Source organism: Hyperolius riggenbachi, chromosome 11 (assembly GCF_040937935.1).
Source record: "Hyperolius riggenbachi isolate aHypRig1 chromosome 11, aHypRig1.pri, whole genome shotgun sequence".
Lineage (NCBI taxonomy): Eukaryota > Metazoa > Chordata > Amphibia > Anura > Hyperoliidae > Hyperolius > Hyperolius riggenbachi.
The window spans coordinates 82,147,765-82,165,427 of record NC_090656.1 but is presented as its reverse complement, the minus strand read 5'-3'; the positions used below and the strand labels follow the sequence as shown (position 1 = coordinate 82,165,427).

At 42.9% G+C, this 17,663-nt stretch overlaps 1 protein-coding gene across 1 annotated transcript in view; it reads right to left on the bottom strand.

Moving 5' to 3' along the window:
• Positions 1 to 6,722: 6,722 nt before the first annotated feature.
• FNBP4 (formin binding protein 4) overlaps positions 6,723 to 17,663 on the bottom strand; it is a 50,454-nt gene continuing 39,513 nt past the window's right edge. Inside the window, exon 17 of the mRNA XM_068260114.1 lies at positions 6,723 to 12,180. Within this exon, the coding sequence (XP_068116215.1) occupies positions 12,090 to 12,180 (91 nt within the window). The 3' untranslated portion in view covers positions 6,723 to 12,089. The remainder of the gene's footprint in view (positions 12,181 to 17,663) is intronic.

The window sequence follows — 17,663 nt, the reverse complement described above, 5'->3', positions numbered from 1 at the left end:
CTTTAGCTCCCTCTACAGATTCTCAATTGGATTCAAGTCAGGACTCTGGCTTGGCCACTCCAAAACGTTTAAGGACCTCTGTCACGAAAATCGTAAAATTTTAAATACATGTAAACTTCTACAATTAAGAAGTATGTTTCTTCCAGAGTAAAGTGAGTCATACATTTATTTTCTCCTATGTTCCTGTCACTTACAGTAAGTATTAGAAATCTGATACAACCGACAGGTTTTGGACTAGCCCATCTCCTCATGGGGGGTTCACAGGGATTTCTTTATTTTCAAAATGCAGTTAGGCCCAGTGCACACCAAAAACCTCTAGCAGGTCTGCAAAACACTAGAGGTTTTTGAAGCACATTTCAGAGCGATTCTAGGCATGTTTAGGAGAGGTTTTCTAAACATGCCTAGCGTTTTTTGTAGCATTTGTGTAGCAGATTTCAAATATTGTTACAGTAAAAGCTGTTACTGAACAGCTTCTGTAACAAAAACGCCTGGAAAACCGCTCTGATCTAGCATTTTTCAGAGTGGTTTGAGCTTTTCCTATACTTCAACATTGAGGCAGAAACACCTCAGAAATCTAAAAAATGCTGCAGCCCCCCGAGTTTGCGTTTGTGGAAAAAACGAACCGATCTGGTGTGCACCATCCCATTCACTTTCATTAGCCAAGCAGTTTTCACCCTGCAAGTGTTTTAAAAACTGCTCCAGAACCGCTCCGGTGTGCACCAGCCCTTAGTGAATGACAGTTGCTCTGTCCAACTGTCAAAAAGTGTGCAGCAAGCAGGAAGTCTGGCCAGTATCTTTGTATAAATCTTTTTTCAGGGAGTGTTTTTATAAAGAATAAAGGCCATGCTGAGAATCCCCTATGGAGAGATGGACTAACCCAAAACTTGTCGGTAATGTCAGATTTCTACTACTTGCTGTAAGTGACAGCAACATAGGAGAAAGGTAGTTTATGGCTCATTTTACTCTGCAAAAAATTTACTTCTTATTTGTATGCGTTTTAAATTTTAAGATTTTCGCAACAGTTCCTCATTGTTGTGGTCTGCTAAGCATTTCTTCACCACTTTTGCTGTGTGTTATGGGTCATTGTCATGCTGAAATGTCCACTGGTGTCCAAGGCCAAGTTTCTCTGCAGACTGCCTGATGATGTTGTTGAGAATCTTCATGTATTCCTCTTTTTTCATGGTGCAGTTTCCTGTGATTAGTTTCCCTGGTCCATTGGCTGAAAACACCCCCAAAGCATTAGGTTCCCACCACCATGCTTGACAGTGGAGATGGTGCTCTTTGGGTTGAAGGCTTCTCTTTTTTTATGCTAAATGAAGGAAACATCGTGACCAAACAAATTTTTGTTTCATCTGACCATAACATGGAAGATCAGAAGTATTCTTTTTCCAGATGAGCATTTGCAAAGGCCAAGCAAGATTTTGTGTGCCTTATCTGGAGAAGTGGAGTCCTCTTTGGTCTGCATCTGTGGATCCCAGCAGTGTGCATTGTCCGTTGGATTGTTTGCCTTGAGACATTGCCACCAAAAGAGCCCAGATTGACCAAGATGGCCTTGGATTCTTTTTCACCTCTCTCACAATCCTCCTGGCCAGCACAGGTTTCACTTTTGGCTTCCGATCACGTCCTCTGAGATTTCCCACAGTGTGGAACATCTTGTATACTTTGCACTGTAGCCACTGGGTCTTGAAAACATTTAGAAATGGCCTTGTAGCCCTTTCTTGACTTGTGAGCAGCCACAATGCGCAGCTGCAGGTCCTCACTGAGCTCCTTTGTCTTAGCCATGACGGTCCACAAACCAACTGCAGAGAGCTGCTGTTTTTCACTTGTTGAATTTATTAAAACAGCTGTTCCCAATTAATCAGGGTAATTAGGACGCTTTAGAACAGCTTGGACTATTTGGAATGGTATAGAACTTTGGATTTTCCCACAGACTGACAGTTTGTGAAGGGTATGAATAATTTTGGACTGGACGCTTTTTACTCAAAACGTAAATAAAAGGTGATTTTTTTTTACCACAATAATGCCTCTTGTACAACATTACATTCTTGTACAAAAATGTACTTGCTGTTTGAATAAAAGTAACCAAGTCAAAATTTGCCAGGGGTATGAATAATTATGGGCAGCACTGTAGCAAGTGGGAATCAAGTAATTAAACACATTCAGTAGAAAACACAAATATTTACATAGATCTATACATCAGTCCTAAAAGCAGGACAAATGGGGAAGAAAGAGGGACAGAGGGATTTAAATCCCAAACGGGCTGCCCCTCCAGAAAATGGATCATTGGGAGCTATGCATATAGCATGTGAGAGTATAAAGAGCGCAGTAAACAAAATATTTTATTGTAGCATGGGTAACAGAAGTCCTAAGTGATTTTTTTTGGTTTGTTTCCTTTCTCTGACTACTGGTTTTCATTTTAAAGGCAATGGAGGTCCAACGGACAGGAAGTGAAATATGGGGACACAGACAGCAAAAAAAAAAAAAACCACGCCACAAACACTACAACTTTAGTTGGCAACCTTTGAACTGGATCTAGTTGACTCGCACATGTGCAGTAGCTCAGTACCACCGCTCTGTCAGTGCTCCCTGTGTTCACAATTGCAATGAGCACAGGGAGCATGGATAGTTGAGAGAGCCTTTCACAGAAGAAAGCCGACACCATGGTATTTGCTAAGGCGTCAACACCTATAGATGGCCTCTGTTTCCACCTGACTCAGGACTCCTCAAAAGCCCTGTCTACACCATAAGAGATTGCAGCGATCCGGCGGCTCGATTAGCCGCCGGATCGCCTCTTCCGCGTGCCCGCCGCGCGTGCGCCGCATTCGATTCCCCGCTCGTCCCCACTTATCTTCGCTCGATTCCCTGCCATTGTCCCCTCACGGGGAGCGAGCAGGGAATCGGCGGTGCGGAGATCCGTCCTGTCGGATCTTATCAATCGAGCCGCATCAGCGGCTCGATTGATAAGGAGCATCGCGACCGCATCTACTCGTGTAGATGCGGCTTAATATGTGAATGTATTTCAATGTAAGCTGCTTTATTGTTGACTAATGGAGTCAGGGTCGCTGCTTCCATAGGAGAAACTGGGCAAAAGGCAGCTAAAGCTCCCCCCACCCCAATACAACTGTAGTTTTACAAGCACATATGCAAACAATGTAATGTGTTGTGATTTAACACAACTGTAGATAAAATGGATACGTGCATTTCATGAATCAATCCCATTAAGTCCACCTATTTGATTGCTGAAGTTGTGTGCTCAGCAGCAGAACTCAAACAAAGCTCCCAGGAAAAAGCATCTGTAGGGAAGTTACACAATGCAAAGTTACACAACTGATGCTACGGAGCAGTGTGTAAAATGCATGTATAAGGCAGTTACACTTTACAAAAGGCCCCATTCATGCTGCCCACATTTTTCAGCAACGAAGAGAACTGAACGCCCATATGAATCAGGTCAGCTTGTTAAGAGGCTCTAGCAGGATGTTTTTATAAGTCGGCTTGTCATTAAAGAGGAGCTGTTAGGTATAGGGTCTCAGAGAAAAAAAACACATATCAGTAGCTAAAGATTGGCTGTATTTACATTACATATGCATTTCACTGTCCACGTTTGGATTTCACAGAATTTTTATATAGTATTTGCAGAGAATGATGCTCCTGACAGCTCATGGCAGGTTCCATGTTTGTCTGTCTCCTATGAAGCCTGTAATGAATAACACTACTGTGCAGTGAATATTGATTAGCCATGTGGCTAGGAACAATAGCGGACTCCTGCAGTGCACTCTGCCCTGAGATTTTTCACTGCTACGCTGTTGTAACATGAGCCTGTACTTTCTCACTAGCAGCCGAGGGGAGGACCCAAGCAGCCCCAGAATGCTTTGCAGTATGGTATGCGTCCTTTTGAGAGCTTGGGTCTAACAGCTTTGCTGATAAACACACATTAAAAGTAAGAGAGATTTTTTACTTCAGTATTGCCTTTTTGTCTTCCTTCTAAACTGTTTAACACAGGAGAATAGAGGTTTAAATAAGCTTTTGCAGCCTGACAGTTACTCTTTAAGGCCTCTTTCACAGTAGGACTTTGCGGTATGATGCAACGTAAAAATCGCAACGCAATGCTCCAAAAAAAGTCGCAACGCAACTTAATGCCCCATTACGGTCGCATACAGTAGAGCATACAGGCAATAAAAATGATGTTTCCAAGTCATTACTGAGCATGTGTAAACAGCCCAACGCAGCTAATAACATGTATAACGCACTGCATGCAGTACTTTCACTTAACGTGCAGCGTTCGTCACCAATGTGTGCACTGTGAATGGGGCATTGATTTTTCATTGCAGTGAGTTATCCCGCGTTAAATGTTTTAAGGAGCGCCTTTAACGTCGCACTGTGAAATAGGCCCGAGTGGTTAAAAGGAAATAAATATGGCAGCCTCCATATACACCTCGTTTTAGGTTTCCTTTAATCGTTTTCTGCACTCAGCCCATGTGGCAAGGAGGTAAACGCAGGAAGTGACCAGCAGGGACACCCAAAGAGGCCTATTTCCAGGGAAAATACTTATGTCTGCTGATGGCTTAGCGGGAAATACTCCTGGTTTCCAGGCAAACCCAATCACTCAACATCACTTCCAAAGAAATGTACAAAAAAAAAAAGTCATGTATGGACTAATAAACCATTTTGGATATCAAGTAAAAATGTTTATTTGTATTTACAGAATTTACAAAGCAGAGAAAAACCTGAAACATAAAATTACCATAAAATTCCATGAACTCCTCATGGTCAGTTCATTCTGAGTACAGTCAGACATACATTGGGGGCAGACAAACAGTATCAAAGGGTTTCCATTCAACTTGCCAGTGGAAAACTAATCCCTCAAGCAGCAAAACCTGTGATAAAAAGCAGGCTACCAGGGCGGACTTCTTTCTGCATTGCTGACTGGAAACATGTACGCAGAAGGACTTTCTCAGCTGCATGCTCTTTTCTAGGTCAATGACTTGGCAGCCTCCCTATTTCTGGCGATGCATCTTTGTACTTTTAATGCTAATGGGAAGCGGAAAAAAAAAATACTTACCTACGGAGAGGGAAGGCTCCAGGTCCTATACATCCTTCCCATTCTCCTAGTTGCAGCGCAATCAGTCGAATATCACTCTACCGCCGCAGGCGGCTTTGGAAGTCTTTGGAAGCACGAGTGCTCCCAGTACGGATCCGTACTGCTCATGCTCACGCAAGCGCAGTAGAGAGCAGCCTGTTCTCGGGAGCACTCGGGCTCCCAAAGACTTCCGAATCCTCCCGCGGCAGATTCAAACCAGGGTGACAACGCTGGAACACAGACCGTGAGAGTAAAGGGAAGGATCTATAGGACCTAGAGGCTTCCCTCTACTTAGGTAAGTATGTTATCTGTTTGGGTTTTTGCTTGCTTCCCATTAGCTTTAAAGTTGGAAATCCCACTTGTGACCAAGATGATTACTACTACAAAGAGACCCCCCTGCTAACTTGCTGTTCTCCATTCTGTACAAAACATCCCCAGCAAGCACCGACACTTGGAACATTTAGGGTGGGGGAAAAAGCCTCAGTGAAATAACAGAGTACTTAACAGAGCTCCAGATTTTAGAAGTTTTCTTTTGTTGGCAAAACCCTTTTCTATGGACCTGTTATCTAGCCTTGATTTAGGCATCAAGGAAGAAACCAAGTAAGCAGATATGAAAAATAAAATTTCTATTAAGTGGAAATCCTGTTTGTCTTCTATATACTGACCAGCATGAGGGAGCTGCAGTGCATCATCTCTGCAGAACCTTAGTTAACAAAGGTGGCCAACGAGATGCTAATAATTCCAACTTGCAGTACTGCAGCTTAGAACTGAGCCAATCAGATTCACTTCCTGCTGCATACGATTTGTGTGCAAGTCAGAATTATTTGCATCTCATTGAACACCTCTAGTGATGAAACTAGCTGCAAATGCTGTTGTGAAACAAAATGGTTACATCTCAATTCAGAAAACATATATTATTACAGGGAGTGGTCATGACATTTCCTGTCACAGGCAACCATCCCATCTAGTAATGGAAGCTACCAATGTATAATACTTCAGAAGGGCCCTAGAACATAGACCGCAAGAGTAAAGGCTCATACACACATCAGACTATAGTCTTTGGAAAATGAAAGATCACAGACCAATCTTACCACCCTTCATGTAGTATGAGAGCCATACTCTACACAGTCTTTTCTATGGAGCTGAACTCCACATCAGAAAAAAATCTTTGCAAGATGCTGCACACACAGATGCTGTACAGACACAAAAGATCAGTATCTGCAAAAGATCTGTTCCTGCCAAAAATCCATTCCTGCAAATTGCAATGATAGTCTATGAGATCTGCAGATCATCATACACACATGATTTAACTGACATTCATCTGCAGATCAAGCAATCATCTGCAGATCTGAAAATCCATCCTGGTGGATCTGATCTGCAGATGAATGTCAGTTAAATCATGTGTGTATGATGATCTGCAGATCTCATAGACTATCATTGCAATTTGCAGGAATGGATTTTTGGCAGGAACAGATCTTTTGAAGATACTGATCTTTTGTGTCTGTACAGCATCTGTGTGTGCAGCATCTTGCAAAGATTTTTTTTCTGATGTGGAGTTCAGCTCCATAGAAAAGACTGTGTAGAGTATGGCTCTCATACTACATGAAGGGTGGTAAGATTGGTCTGTGATCTTTCATTTTCAAAAGACTATGGTCTGATGTGTGTATGTGGCCTAAGGCCTCAGCAGGATCCAAGAGTAGATGAACGCTGCATCTGATCAGACTCAGCAAAACACAATTGGACATTCTCCAGAGTCCAGACTCTACTAATGGACAGGAAGTTAAGCGGTCATGAGAAAAATGGAGGATACCTTTGATACTCCATTTCTGTTCCTGATCCACTGGCTGTCATGTTTTCTAAAGCTACATACACACGGGGGACAAAAGTGGCTAGTCGCTACCGCATAGGGGAAGCGAGAGTGACAGCTGTCTACACGTCTCTGCCCAATGGCAGAGACGCGGCGGAAGCTGTCGCCGAAGGTACCTCCCCCCTGTCGGAAGCTAAATACATTGTGTATGGAGTTGCTGTCGCTAGTCCGCATACACACGGCGGACTAGCGACAGCTGTTGCCGGCGATTAAACAAATCAATCGCCTGGCGACAGCTCTGAGTAGCGACGGTGCGTCGCGTCATACACACGGGCGACCTTTCACCGCTACACGCGTGTGCCAAGTGGTTGTGGCAACAGCCATATCCCGTGTGTATGAGCCATAAGTGGCAGATCTGGGGTAAGTATACTAAATGGGTCCCAATCTACAAACCTTCTCCAGGTGAATGATTAAGAAAACATTATAATGAGAGGATCAGCATGTTAAGGAAATGGTGGCCAGAGGAGTCACTGAGTTTCCCATTTCTGGCTTTCCATTAAACAACAACCAACAGATCTCATGAATGCAGGTCTTTGCGTCTTTAGGAGAAAGGAGAGTTTAACTAGCTTTAGGCGTTTCACAGCCAAAATAGCTTCCTTCCTCCGGTACAATGAGGGGAGTGAAAATGTTCCCAAATTCCCAATCATACTAGTTATCCAATTACTTTACATTAGGCTCACCAACATATAGACCTAAACAGAGGTGTTAAGCAACAGGTGTGAAAAGCAATTTCCAAACTAAGTTACCACACCCCAACTGCAACTATACAGGTGCAATCAACATCATCATACAGTACAGTCACATGGCTAAAAGGGATAATTGTTAAAAACCTAAAAGTGGCAATTAAATGTATATTAATATGTTGTGTTGGTATTGTGAAGATCTAATGAAGAACAAAGATTTGTACATATGTGGTAAATGGTTAAAGAACTTGTATGAGCTGTATTAATTTAAATATTTGGGCTCAAAATACTTATTGTTTTTTAATCTCTGTACAAACAGTCACATGACCAACCCCTCTCCTGTTTTTGCATTCATGGCCACTATCTTGGGGTGTGTGCTGTGTTGGAGGCGGGGTTAAGCTCCTGGACTCAGAGATTTGCACTAGTGAGAAAGAAACCCCCCACCCACAGTAAGGGCTGGTGCACACCAAAACCCGCTAGCAGATCCGCAAAATGCTAGCAGATTTTGAAACGCTTTTTTTTATTTTTATGAGGCGTTTTGCTAGCGTTTTGCGGATTGCTGCTGCGGTTTTCAGTATAGTAGATTTCATATATTGTTACAGTAAAGCTGTTACTGAACAGCTTCTGTAACAAAAACGCCTGCAAAACCGCTCTGAACAGGCGTTTTTCAGAGCGGTTTGCGTTTTTCCTATACTTAACATTGAGGCAGAAACGCATCCGAAATCCAAAAAATGCCTCACCCAGGCATTTTTCGTTTCTGCAAAACGCCTGCCGCTCTGGTGTGCACCACCCCATTGAGATACATTGACCAAGCAGATCCGCAGCCGCAAGCGGATCTGAAAACGCCCAAAAAGCCGCTCGGTGTGCACCAGCCCTTACATCTTTGTTTATACCAAAGCTTAGACTCAACACACACCATACAATCTTGGTTGTTTAATCTTGCCACTTTCATGTAGTATAAAAGCTTATCCAATCAATCATTCAAGGTATTTTCAATCTGTTGGCCCTGATACTACATAGATTTGGTAAATCTGTACAACCAAGATTGTATGGTGTGTGTTGAGCTTTAAGCCTTTTTAGCCTACACATTGGGAATGGTCAACACCCTACACTGTAAACACAAACTGGCCAGATACATAGTAGGAAATTGGTCAATGAGATGCTAAAAAAATTCTAGCTTGCGTGCAAATCTCATGCAAACTAATCAGCTGGGAATTGAACTAAATTGAAAAAAAAACAAAAAAACAAAACAAGAAGAGTATTTGCTTGGCACAGTTCCAAGCAGTACAACATTTCAGTTCAATTTCCATGCAAGTCAGAATTGTTTGCACCTCATTGTCCATCTATAATGGGGACACCTGGCTGGAAGTTACAGATTCACATTTCAAAATGTATTTGAAGTACCTGAGATTAATTCGGTAACAATGTCAGAGGCTAGCTATAGGGGAAGCTAAACAAGACTAAGTTTCACTCTATATGCCTGGAGCTTTGCTTTCAGTAATTGAGTTAGTCACATGACCATCTTTAAGCACTTCAGCTCAGGAATCATACTGCTGACCCCTGAATCTGTGGTTTTCCTGCAGAGGTCAATGACATGCTAATTCTGTCTGGCAAGTAAACATCATGCAATCTGTATGCAGCTTAGAATTAGGCCAATATAGTGCACTTCCTGCCAAATACAATTGGTCCAATTCAAAACTGCATACAAGTCGGAATTGATAAACTATCCTATTACAGCTGCAATCACAAGTCACCTATAACATTTATACAGTCCAAAGAGATATCTTATTAGAATTACATAACTTGTCTTTTATAGCAACAGAAATCAAACCATAAATCATTCACTGCTGCTCTCACCAGATGCTTATTTGTGGTTACGGTGCATTCACACCTTTACCATTGCATTGTGGAATAATGTTGCATGTCAGCTCACTGCTCATACAATTCTATGGTCCTGTTCACATCTCTGTGTTGTATTCTAACTCGCTGCATGCAGTATTTCAGGAGAACGTGTACTAATATGTGCACATCCCATAGGCATTGACCAAGCTATGAAATTGCGTGTTATAGCATGCAGTGTCCATTGCAGTAGACACATTATAATGAAATGTTATTCAACGTGAACAGTGCGAATCCAGCCTTAAGGGCCTGAACGCAGTTGTGTCCGCTTCTCTCCACACTTCAGCATCTGAGAATGATGTGTAATGCTGGGGATAGACGCTACGTTTCTGTACCGTGTATCGACCAGCTGATAATATTCAGCTGGCCCGATCAAGCCGCTTGACTCCCGCCCGCTCGATCGATCCTTGCCGGCGGAAAATGGCAGGGAATCGAGCGCTGATAAGGAAGCGCCGGCGGGGACGAGCGGCAATCAATCCGCATGGACAAGCGGGGATGCGGCTGGGGTCGATCCGGCAGCTAATCGACCGCCAGATCGACCTGTGTATTTTCGGCATAACAGAAAAGTGGACACAACTGTGTCAGTGGGCTCAAGCCCTTATTGTGATTAACCATCTAATGATGGTTGATTTCACTGGCTACTTGCATTATTTTCCCTGTAGCAGTAATGCAAAGAGTTTCTCTGCTCATCATCTACCATTTAAATAGACAAGTTACCCAGCTGGCTAGAAAGATTGTTTACAAAAACATTTTTCCAGCCAGTACATTTTGAAAGATATAGAATAAGCTTAATGATAATGTTTTTATTTTAAATTCAACACTCGATGCCTCATGGAGATCCCAGTTTCAGATTTGGAACTCTTAGGCTGGATTCACACTGTGTTGTTCATAACGCACTTGTTAAAAATATGTGCGACTGCAGCAGAGACTGACAGATGTCAATACAAAGTCTGCATGCAGCGAGTTTGAATAACGCGGTCTGTTAAAAACACAGCAATGTGAACAGATCCATAGAATTATATTACAAACGCAACTGATGCAGAGTAAAAGAATCCTTAAAAAGGAACAAAAAAAAAAAAAAACCCCAACCTAATAATTTGAAAAAAAAAAAAAAAGGACTAAATAACAAATGCTCAATCCAATGACACCTTATAGAGTTTTTTTTTTCCCACATTAACTTTAACAATGAGCATTTGTAATCTCTTGCCCATACCAGACTTGCGTATACGGAAACTCATTTTCCGCTAAGCACACAAATTTACTTTTTCTACTTTAACATCTATGCGTTTCGGAAATTTCGACCTGTACCCTATTCATTTTTATGAGGTGCAATTTTAATCACGTCTGCTTTCAAAAACGAAAAGTGAAAGCTTAAAGAAGTCATGTGGTTTGTAGGTTGTATACTTAACCACCTTACCAGCTCAGCATCTGTTCAGGCTTGGCCGGACATCCCTTCACATTTTTCCAGCCAATGGGAGGAATCCACTGGGGATCAGGGACTGATTTAGAGCACTGACAGGGGTGGTAGGACTGTCAAGTATGCAGCCTTACTGCCCCTAATCTTTACATGAATCTGATCTTAGGGTCAATTCAGAAGGGCAAGGACAAATTTAGACCATTTTTAGGTACAACCAATCAAAAGAAAAATACGGAGTCTGCCATTGATAACCACTTTCTGAAATACCAAGAGGCTGGCTTTAATAGAATACACTCGTTTCTAGTTCAGCAACATAGAAAACATTCCAGTTAACTAAATATATTTGAAGTAGGTCAAGAATGGCAGCTCCCACTAGTCTCCCTTGGATTGCTTACCTTTAAATCAGCCACATCCCTTAAGGTGCGTACACACGCACTACGGCCGCTCAGTGGATCATTCAGAAATAGCCTTATCAGTCCGCCGACATCGCGTACACACGCGCTACTGTCGGCTGAAAGTCCGCCCAGCAGGAGGGTCTGACGAAGCCGTCGCTGGCGGCCGTAGAGCGTGTGTGCACACCTTTAAATGCCACTGCAATTTTCTCTTGCGCTTTTTTTTGCTGTAAACATACAGTCACAAGACTGCAATGAAAGCAGCTTCCCTGAGCTTCCCATGCCATCAACATAAACGAATAAATGGATCAGGTCACAAATCCAATTGCCTATTGCGAGGTGGGGCCTTTGTAACTGGAATACTTCTCTGCTGTGGTCTCAAAACTACAGGTCAGAACGCACATTACAGCTCTTGCTATAATCAAATTGCCAGACCTGTAATGTTGGGGGAGCAGGGGGTAGACACTGAGTAAGAACACCCTGATTAAATCTCCACTAACTCTGTAATGGTGAAGGAATGCACTGCAATGTGAGGAGGATTCAGGAATTACAGCAAGTAAATAAATAAAAGTATAAAAGGAACAGTTGAGGAACTATAGAAAAGAGAAAGGCAGCTGTACAGAATAAAAAGGTCAAGGCCAGATGGGTGACAGCTGGTGAGAAGTGATGCCAGATCTCTGGGTGGGCCAGGAAATGGCATTTTACAGTATCTGTGGTGAAGTAATATACAAGTGTACAGGATGCAGATGAGTGGTCATGTGCTCTTCTCCATTTTCCTTCTCTTCAGCCTTTCCCGCCAGTCTTGTGGAAGAGCTTCGAAATTCGCATTCTTCTCTGCCATGCCGCTGAAATGAAGAGTGAAGATCGCATGAGTTATAAAACCACTCCAACCTGTACACAAAATAGCGGCATTACCATCAAAGTATCGGGAAAACATTCAAGCAGATTTATGACAAGAAAATCACTGGATTTCCACTGGGCTGATTTCTTAAAGCGGAATTACAGTCAAATTACCCCTTGATCCCAAGAGACTAGCCACATAACTATAACATCAAAACAGAATCCAGAAGTACCTAAAATGGTTGCAATCTCAACTTTACCTCCCCAGTATAAGACCTTATAAGAAACGGGCCTGCCAAGCACCTAATTGGGGATACATACAAGGAACGGAGCAGTGCATTTCAGCACAGGTAGATTTGGGCGCAGCTGCCGCCACCATAGACTGTAATAAGAATTACAGCTATAGCGGCGCTCAGTGAGTAACGTCGGTGTCGTCAGAAGACGGAGCCGAAGTAGCTTTTAAAACACAATAATTCGGGCTCCAGCAATAGCTGGAAGTGAATTATATCATTCCCCCACCATCCATGGCGGCCTGGAGGGGGGGAATAGTAATTAACACGGCCCGGACTTGTGCAGAAGCAGGATCAGCCATATACAGGCTGTATCCTGCGCCCAAGTCTACCGGCGCAGATTTCAAATGTATGCACAAGGAATTAGTGCAACATGTTGCTTTAGGCATTACACAAAAGTCCAAGTCCAGGTGGGTGCCCTTAAAGCCGCGATTTTTAAACTGAAATCAAACGAAAACTATTTGAACGGCGGATCAGGCATCAAATGAAAGAGGAGAGCACAAGCTACAGAAAGGTATGCATCTTTAAGTACTTTGCAGTACTGGTTGGAGTCTTAAAGGCATGCCCATGAGAGGTGCTCGGAGTCCATGAGGACGCTCTATTGGCGCTATCAAGCGCCAATAGAGCGTCCCTCAACCTGCGTAAGAGACTTACGCAACTGTACTTCCATCATACATATCTGACCCTGGCCAGGCTGCACAAAATCAATAGAGCAATCCCAGATAGATGTCCTAGGTGTCAAACCCCTGCGCCCCCACGTTCTTTCACCTTGTGTGGGAATGTCCCCCAGTAGCTGAATTCTAGTGCCAAGTGATCAAATTTCTTCATGAAAAGATGGGTTATCCCATCTCCAAAGACCCGGCCCAATGCCTTTTAGACATTTTCTTATGAAAGCATTCAGACAGATACCAGAAAACTAAAGTCTGAGACACTATTTGTCGCCGGACAAGAAACCGCTATAATATGGCTACCTCCCACTCCCCCTACAAAAGCAAAATGGATATGGAGAATAGACACCTCCCTCTCTTATAAAAAAACCTGATATATGCACATAGAAACTCCATTGTTAAACTTCACAAGATTTGGGCTGTTGACCTGTAGTTACATTCCAGTGGGGGATTTGCCTGTATGCTCTACATTCTAATTATTATGATTGACTGGAAATATCAGTGCCTCTCTGACAATGTTTTGCTTATCCCAGCACTGACTGCTACACTGATTTCTTCTTAATGCTCTGTACAGTTGTGATTTGGCTTTACTTGCCTATCCTCTGACCCACACTCACTATTACAACACCAATAACAATCCATTGACTGATGTAACCTTTTTAAAGGGAACCTGAAGTGAGGAAAATTATTTAAAATAAACACATGACATAGCTGCAAATGAATATTACATACTAACCTCACCATCCATTCCTCTCAGAGGCTCATCATTTTCTTCTTACAGTGATCCCTTCCAGTTCTGACAATATTTTGTCAGAACTGAAATATACCAGTTGCTGTCAGTTATATATCAACAGCTGTCAGTTACAACTGAATGTGGCAGGTAATGTCCATGTTTCCCTATGGCTCAAGTGGGTGATATTACAGTTTAACAGTGTGCTGACCAGGAAGCTGTTATGGGGTAATGGCCATTTTCAAAATGGAGGATGGAGAAATCCATTGATCACAGGGGACAAATGGGAACCAGGAGAGGAGAAAGATTTAGTAGACTACACAGGAGGCAAGTATGACCTGTGTATGGTTATTTTGACTTTTTATTTTCAGTTCAAGTTCTCTTTAAGCACTGAATGCTTGTTATGTTCTGCTTATTCTCCATGATCAGTTGTTACTATGTACTTCTGTAATACATTTAATACTGTGGAGTTGTTATCGACTTTCTAATTGTGCTTCAATAAACTTTAAGAGACAAAAAACACCCTCAACTTCAAAGTGTACCAGAGATCGCCTTAATGTGTGTATTTATACTTACCTGTCCTCTTGGGCCACTCTGCTCACTCATTATCGCTCCTGGTAATCTGGCCAGTCATGGGTGTCTGCACAGCTCGGCCATGCTCCCATCTTTGGGAGCACTCTGCACCTGCGTAGTACTACTGCACAGGCAAAGAACAATCCCGGCTGTGAGAGCGTGACACGGTGCATGCACAGAAGTGCATGGCCAGCCAGATTACCAGGAGCGAGAACGTGTGACCCGAGTGGCTGAAGAGGACAGCGAGGGAGCCCACGCACTTCATGGGGCTGGAGGAATCCCCGGGTAAGTATAAATACACACATTAGTGCCATCTCTGGTTTCCTTTAACACGATTACTGACAAGAATATGCTGTGTACAGAGAAAAGATAAGGCAACTGAACAAAGGAGTAATTGCTTGGCATGGAGTCAGCATGATAGATTCAGCACAGAATATCAGCAAATCTATTGTGCTTGGTTAGGGGACAAGGTTTATGTTGGTATCTTGTCACTCATCAGTCATTTACTTAACCACTTCAGCCTTCTGTCGTTTTCACTTTATGCATCTGAGCAATGTTCACCTCCCATTCATTAGCCTATAACTTTATCACTACTTATCAGAATGAACTGATCTATATCTTGTTTTTTCCGCCACCAATTAGGCTTTCTTTGGGTGGTACATTTTGCTAAGAGCCACTTTACTGTAAATGCATTTTAACAGGAAGAATAAGAGAAAATTGAAAAAATTCATTATTTCTCAGTTTTCAGCCATTATAGTTTTAAAATAATACATGCCTCCATAATTAAAACTCGCGTATTGTATTTGCCCATATGTCCCGGTTATTAAACCGTTAATATTATGTCCCTATAACAATGTATGGCGACAATATTTTATTTGGAAATAAAGGTGCATTTTTTCCGTTTTGCATCGATCACTATTTACAAGTTTGAAATAAAAAAAGTATAGAAATATTTCATCTTTACATTGATATTTAAAAAGTTTAGACGCTTAAGTAAATATTTACATTTTTTTATTATTGTAATTTTTTTTTTTTTATATTAAACATTTTATTTGGGTATTTTTTGGGAGGGTGGGATGTAAACAGAACTTTTATAATGTAAATGTGTGTTGAGGTTTTGTTTTTTTAACTTTTAGTTTTACTTTTTGGCCACAAGATGGCGGCCATGAGTTTGTTTACATGACGTCACTAAGCGCAACATACGCTTAGAAGGACGTATGGGGGACCCAACAGCCAGAAAAAGCGGAGCTTCTGAGAGAAGCTGTCGCTTTTTCTGCGGGGGGAGAGGAATCAGTGATCGGGCACCATAACCCGATTCACTGATTCGTGGGCTAATGATCCGCAGTCGGTAGCCCGCGTGCGATCAGCCGTGGGAGCGAGCGGACGCGCACATGGCCTTCTGGGCGTAGCTAGTACGTCTAGGAGGCCAAAGTAGTTAAAGTAGATCCGAGATAAACTTTTACTCATTGCATAATTGTCTTCCTTTAATATAGTTTATAGGGCATTCCGCAAGCCACATTTTTTTTTGTTTTGTTTTAATGCTCTAATTCCTTATGAACTAAACAAGCCTCGCCCACAGTTCCTTTTGTGCCTTGGCACTGTAGCAAGGGCTTATGGGAGCTCAGTCTGGGCAGGAGGAGGAGGTTACTAGCCATTGATTTCAGAGGCAGAGGGGACTGAATTTACACACAGGCAAGCTGATAGCATCTCCAGCCCTCAGCCTGTGACAATGGGACAAACAGAACATCGCTGCCCTCATTGTATCACAGGAATAAATAATCAAACATTTGAAGCTGTTTGCAGCTAGATTTGCTGTGTAAACTATGTAAACTTTAGATAAGATATATAGACAAGTTACTTGTTATAGTTAGTTTTTCATCTCGGATCCGCTTTAAGTTTGTCCTGCTAACCCTAGCCTAAACCCTTAAAAATACCCTCTTTATGCCTAACCTTAGTGTACCTGAGGGGAACAAGATCATTTTTACTTACCTGGGGCTTCTTCTGCATGCACCATTACCTGGGGCTACTGTGCATGCACCGTTACGGGCGCCTGCCTCCTCGATCGACCTCCCAAGGCTGGGACAGCAGCACAGCAGAGTGGGCACGGAGGGAGCTGACAGACTACAGGGGGCTGGAAGGAGCCCTAGGTAAGTAATCATCTTTCCCTCATCTGAGGTTCATCTTATATTCTAATGCTAACCGGTCCTTATCCTATACCCTTGTGGTCTTCTCTTAGGCATCTAATCCACAGGTCTGCTGATAATGCAATACCAACATAAGACTAATTGCTGGTGCACGATCCACAACTCCACACCTGTTTCCAGTATGGATTATGTAACCAATGCTAGGACAGGAAGGGACGGGGCGGCGTACCTATTATACAGCCGCCGGGAGATTTGGACTCAGAGTAAAGCCGATAAAGGCTTACCCTGCTCTTGCACAAGTCCCAGCAGCGTGAATTACTATTCCCCCTCCAGGCTGCCATGGGTAATGGGGGATAGACACAATTCGGCTTCCAGCTATTGCGGGTGGCCGAATTACAGTGTTTTTATAGTTATTTGTGCTACGTCTTCTGATCTCGCCCAAATTACTCACTGAGCGCCACTATAGCCATAATTACTATCACGGCCTATGGTGGCGTCAGCTGCTTAGAGTGCTCCACTAGGACGAGCATCTTTTCTGGGGCATCAACAAGTATTACAGAAGTGAAGATCCTTCCACACTTTAACATGACGTATTGCTCAATAGACTGGTATTCACTTGCTATGCGGATGGAATAAGTGGGACAGGAGCTGTGACGAAGTCATTAACAGCAATCAGGGATGCTCACCGGATGCTCTCACAAGTAATTACTCAGGATTCAAATGAGGTTTAATTGGCGCAGGTTTGCGGCAGGGATACAAGGTGTTATTTACCCATAATTCCGCCGTCCGCCCTGCGTTCCAAAGAGCTTGCACACGTCCTATTGGTTGCACTTCCTCCTTCTGGCTTGATGGAGGAAGTGCGCCGGTGTGAGGCTTGTAACGCGAACAATAGGACGCGTGCAAGCTCTTTGGAACGCAGTGCGGATGGTGGAATTATGGGTAAATAACTCCTCGTATCCCTGCCGCACACCTGCGCCAATTAAACCTTATTTGAATCCCGAGTAATCACTCGTGGTTACTCGTGAGAGCATTCGGTGAGCATCCCTGACAGCAATACAATCCCAAAGCTAGCCTTGCTTGCAG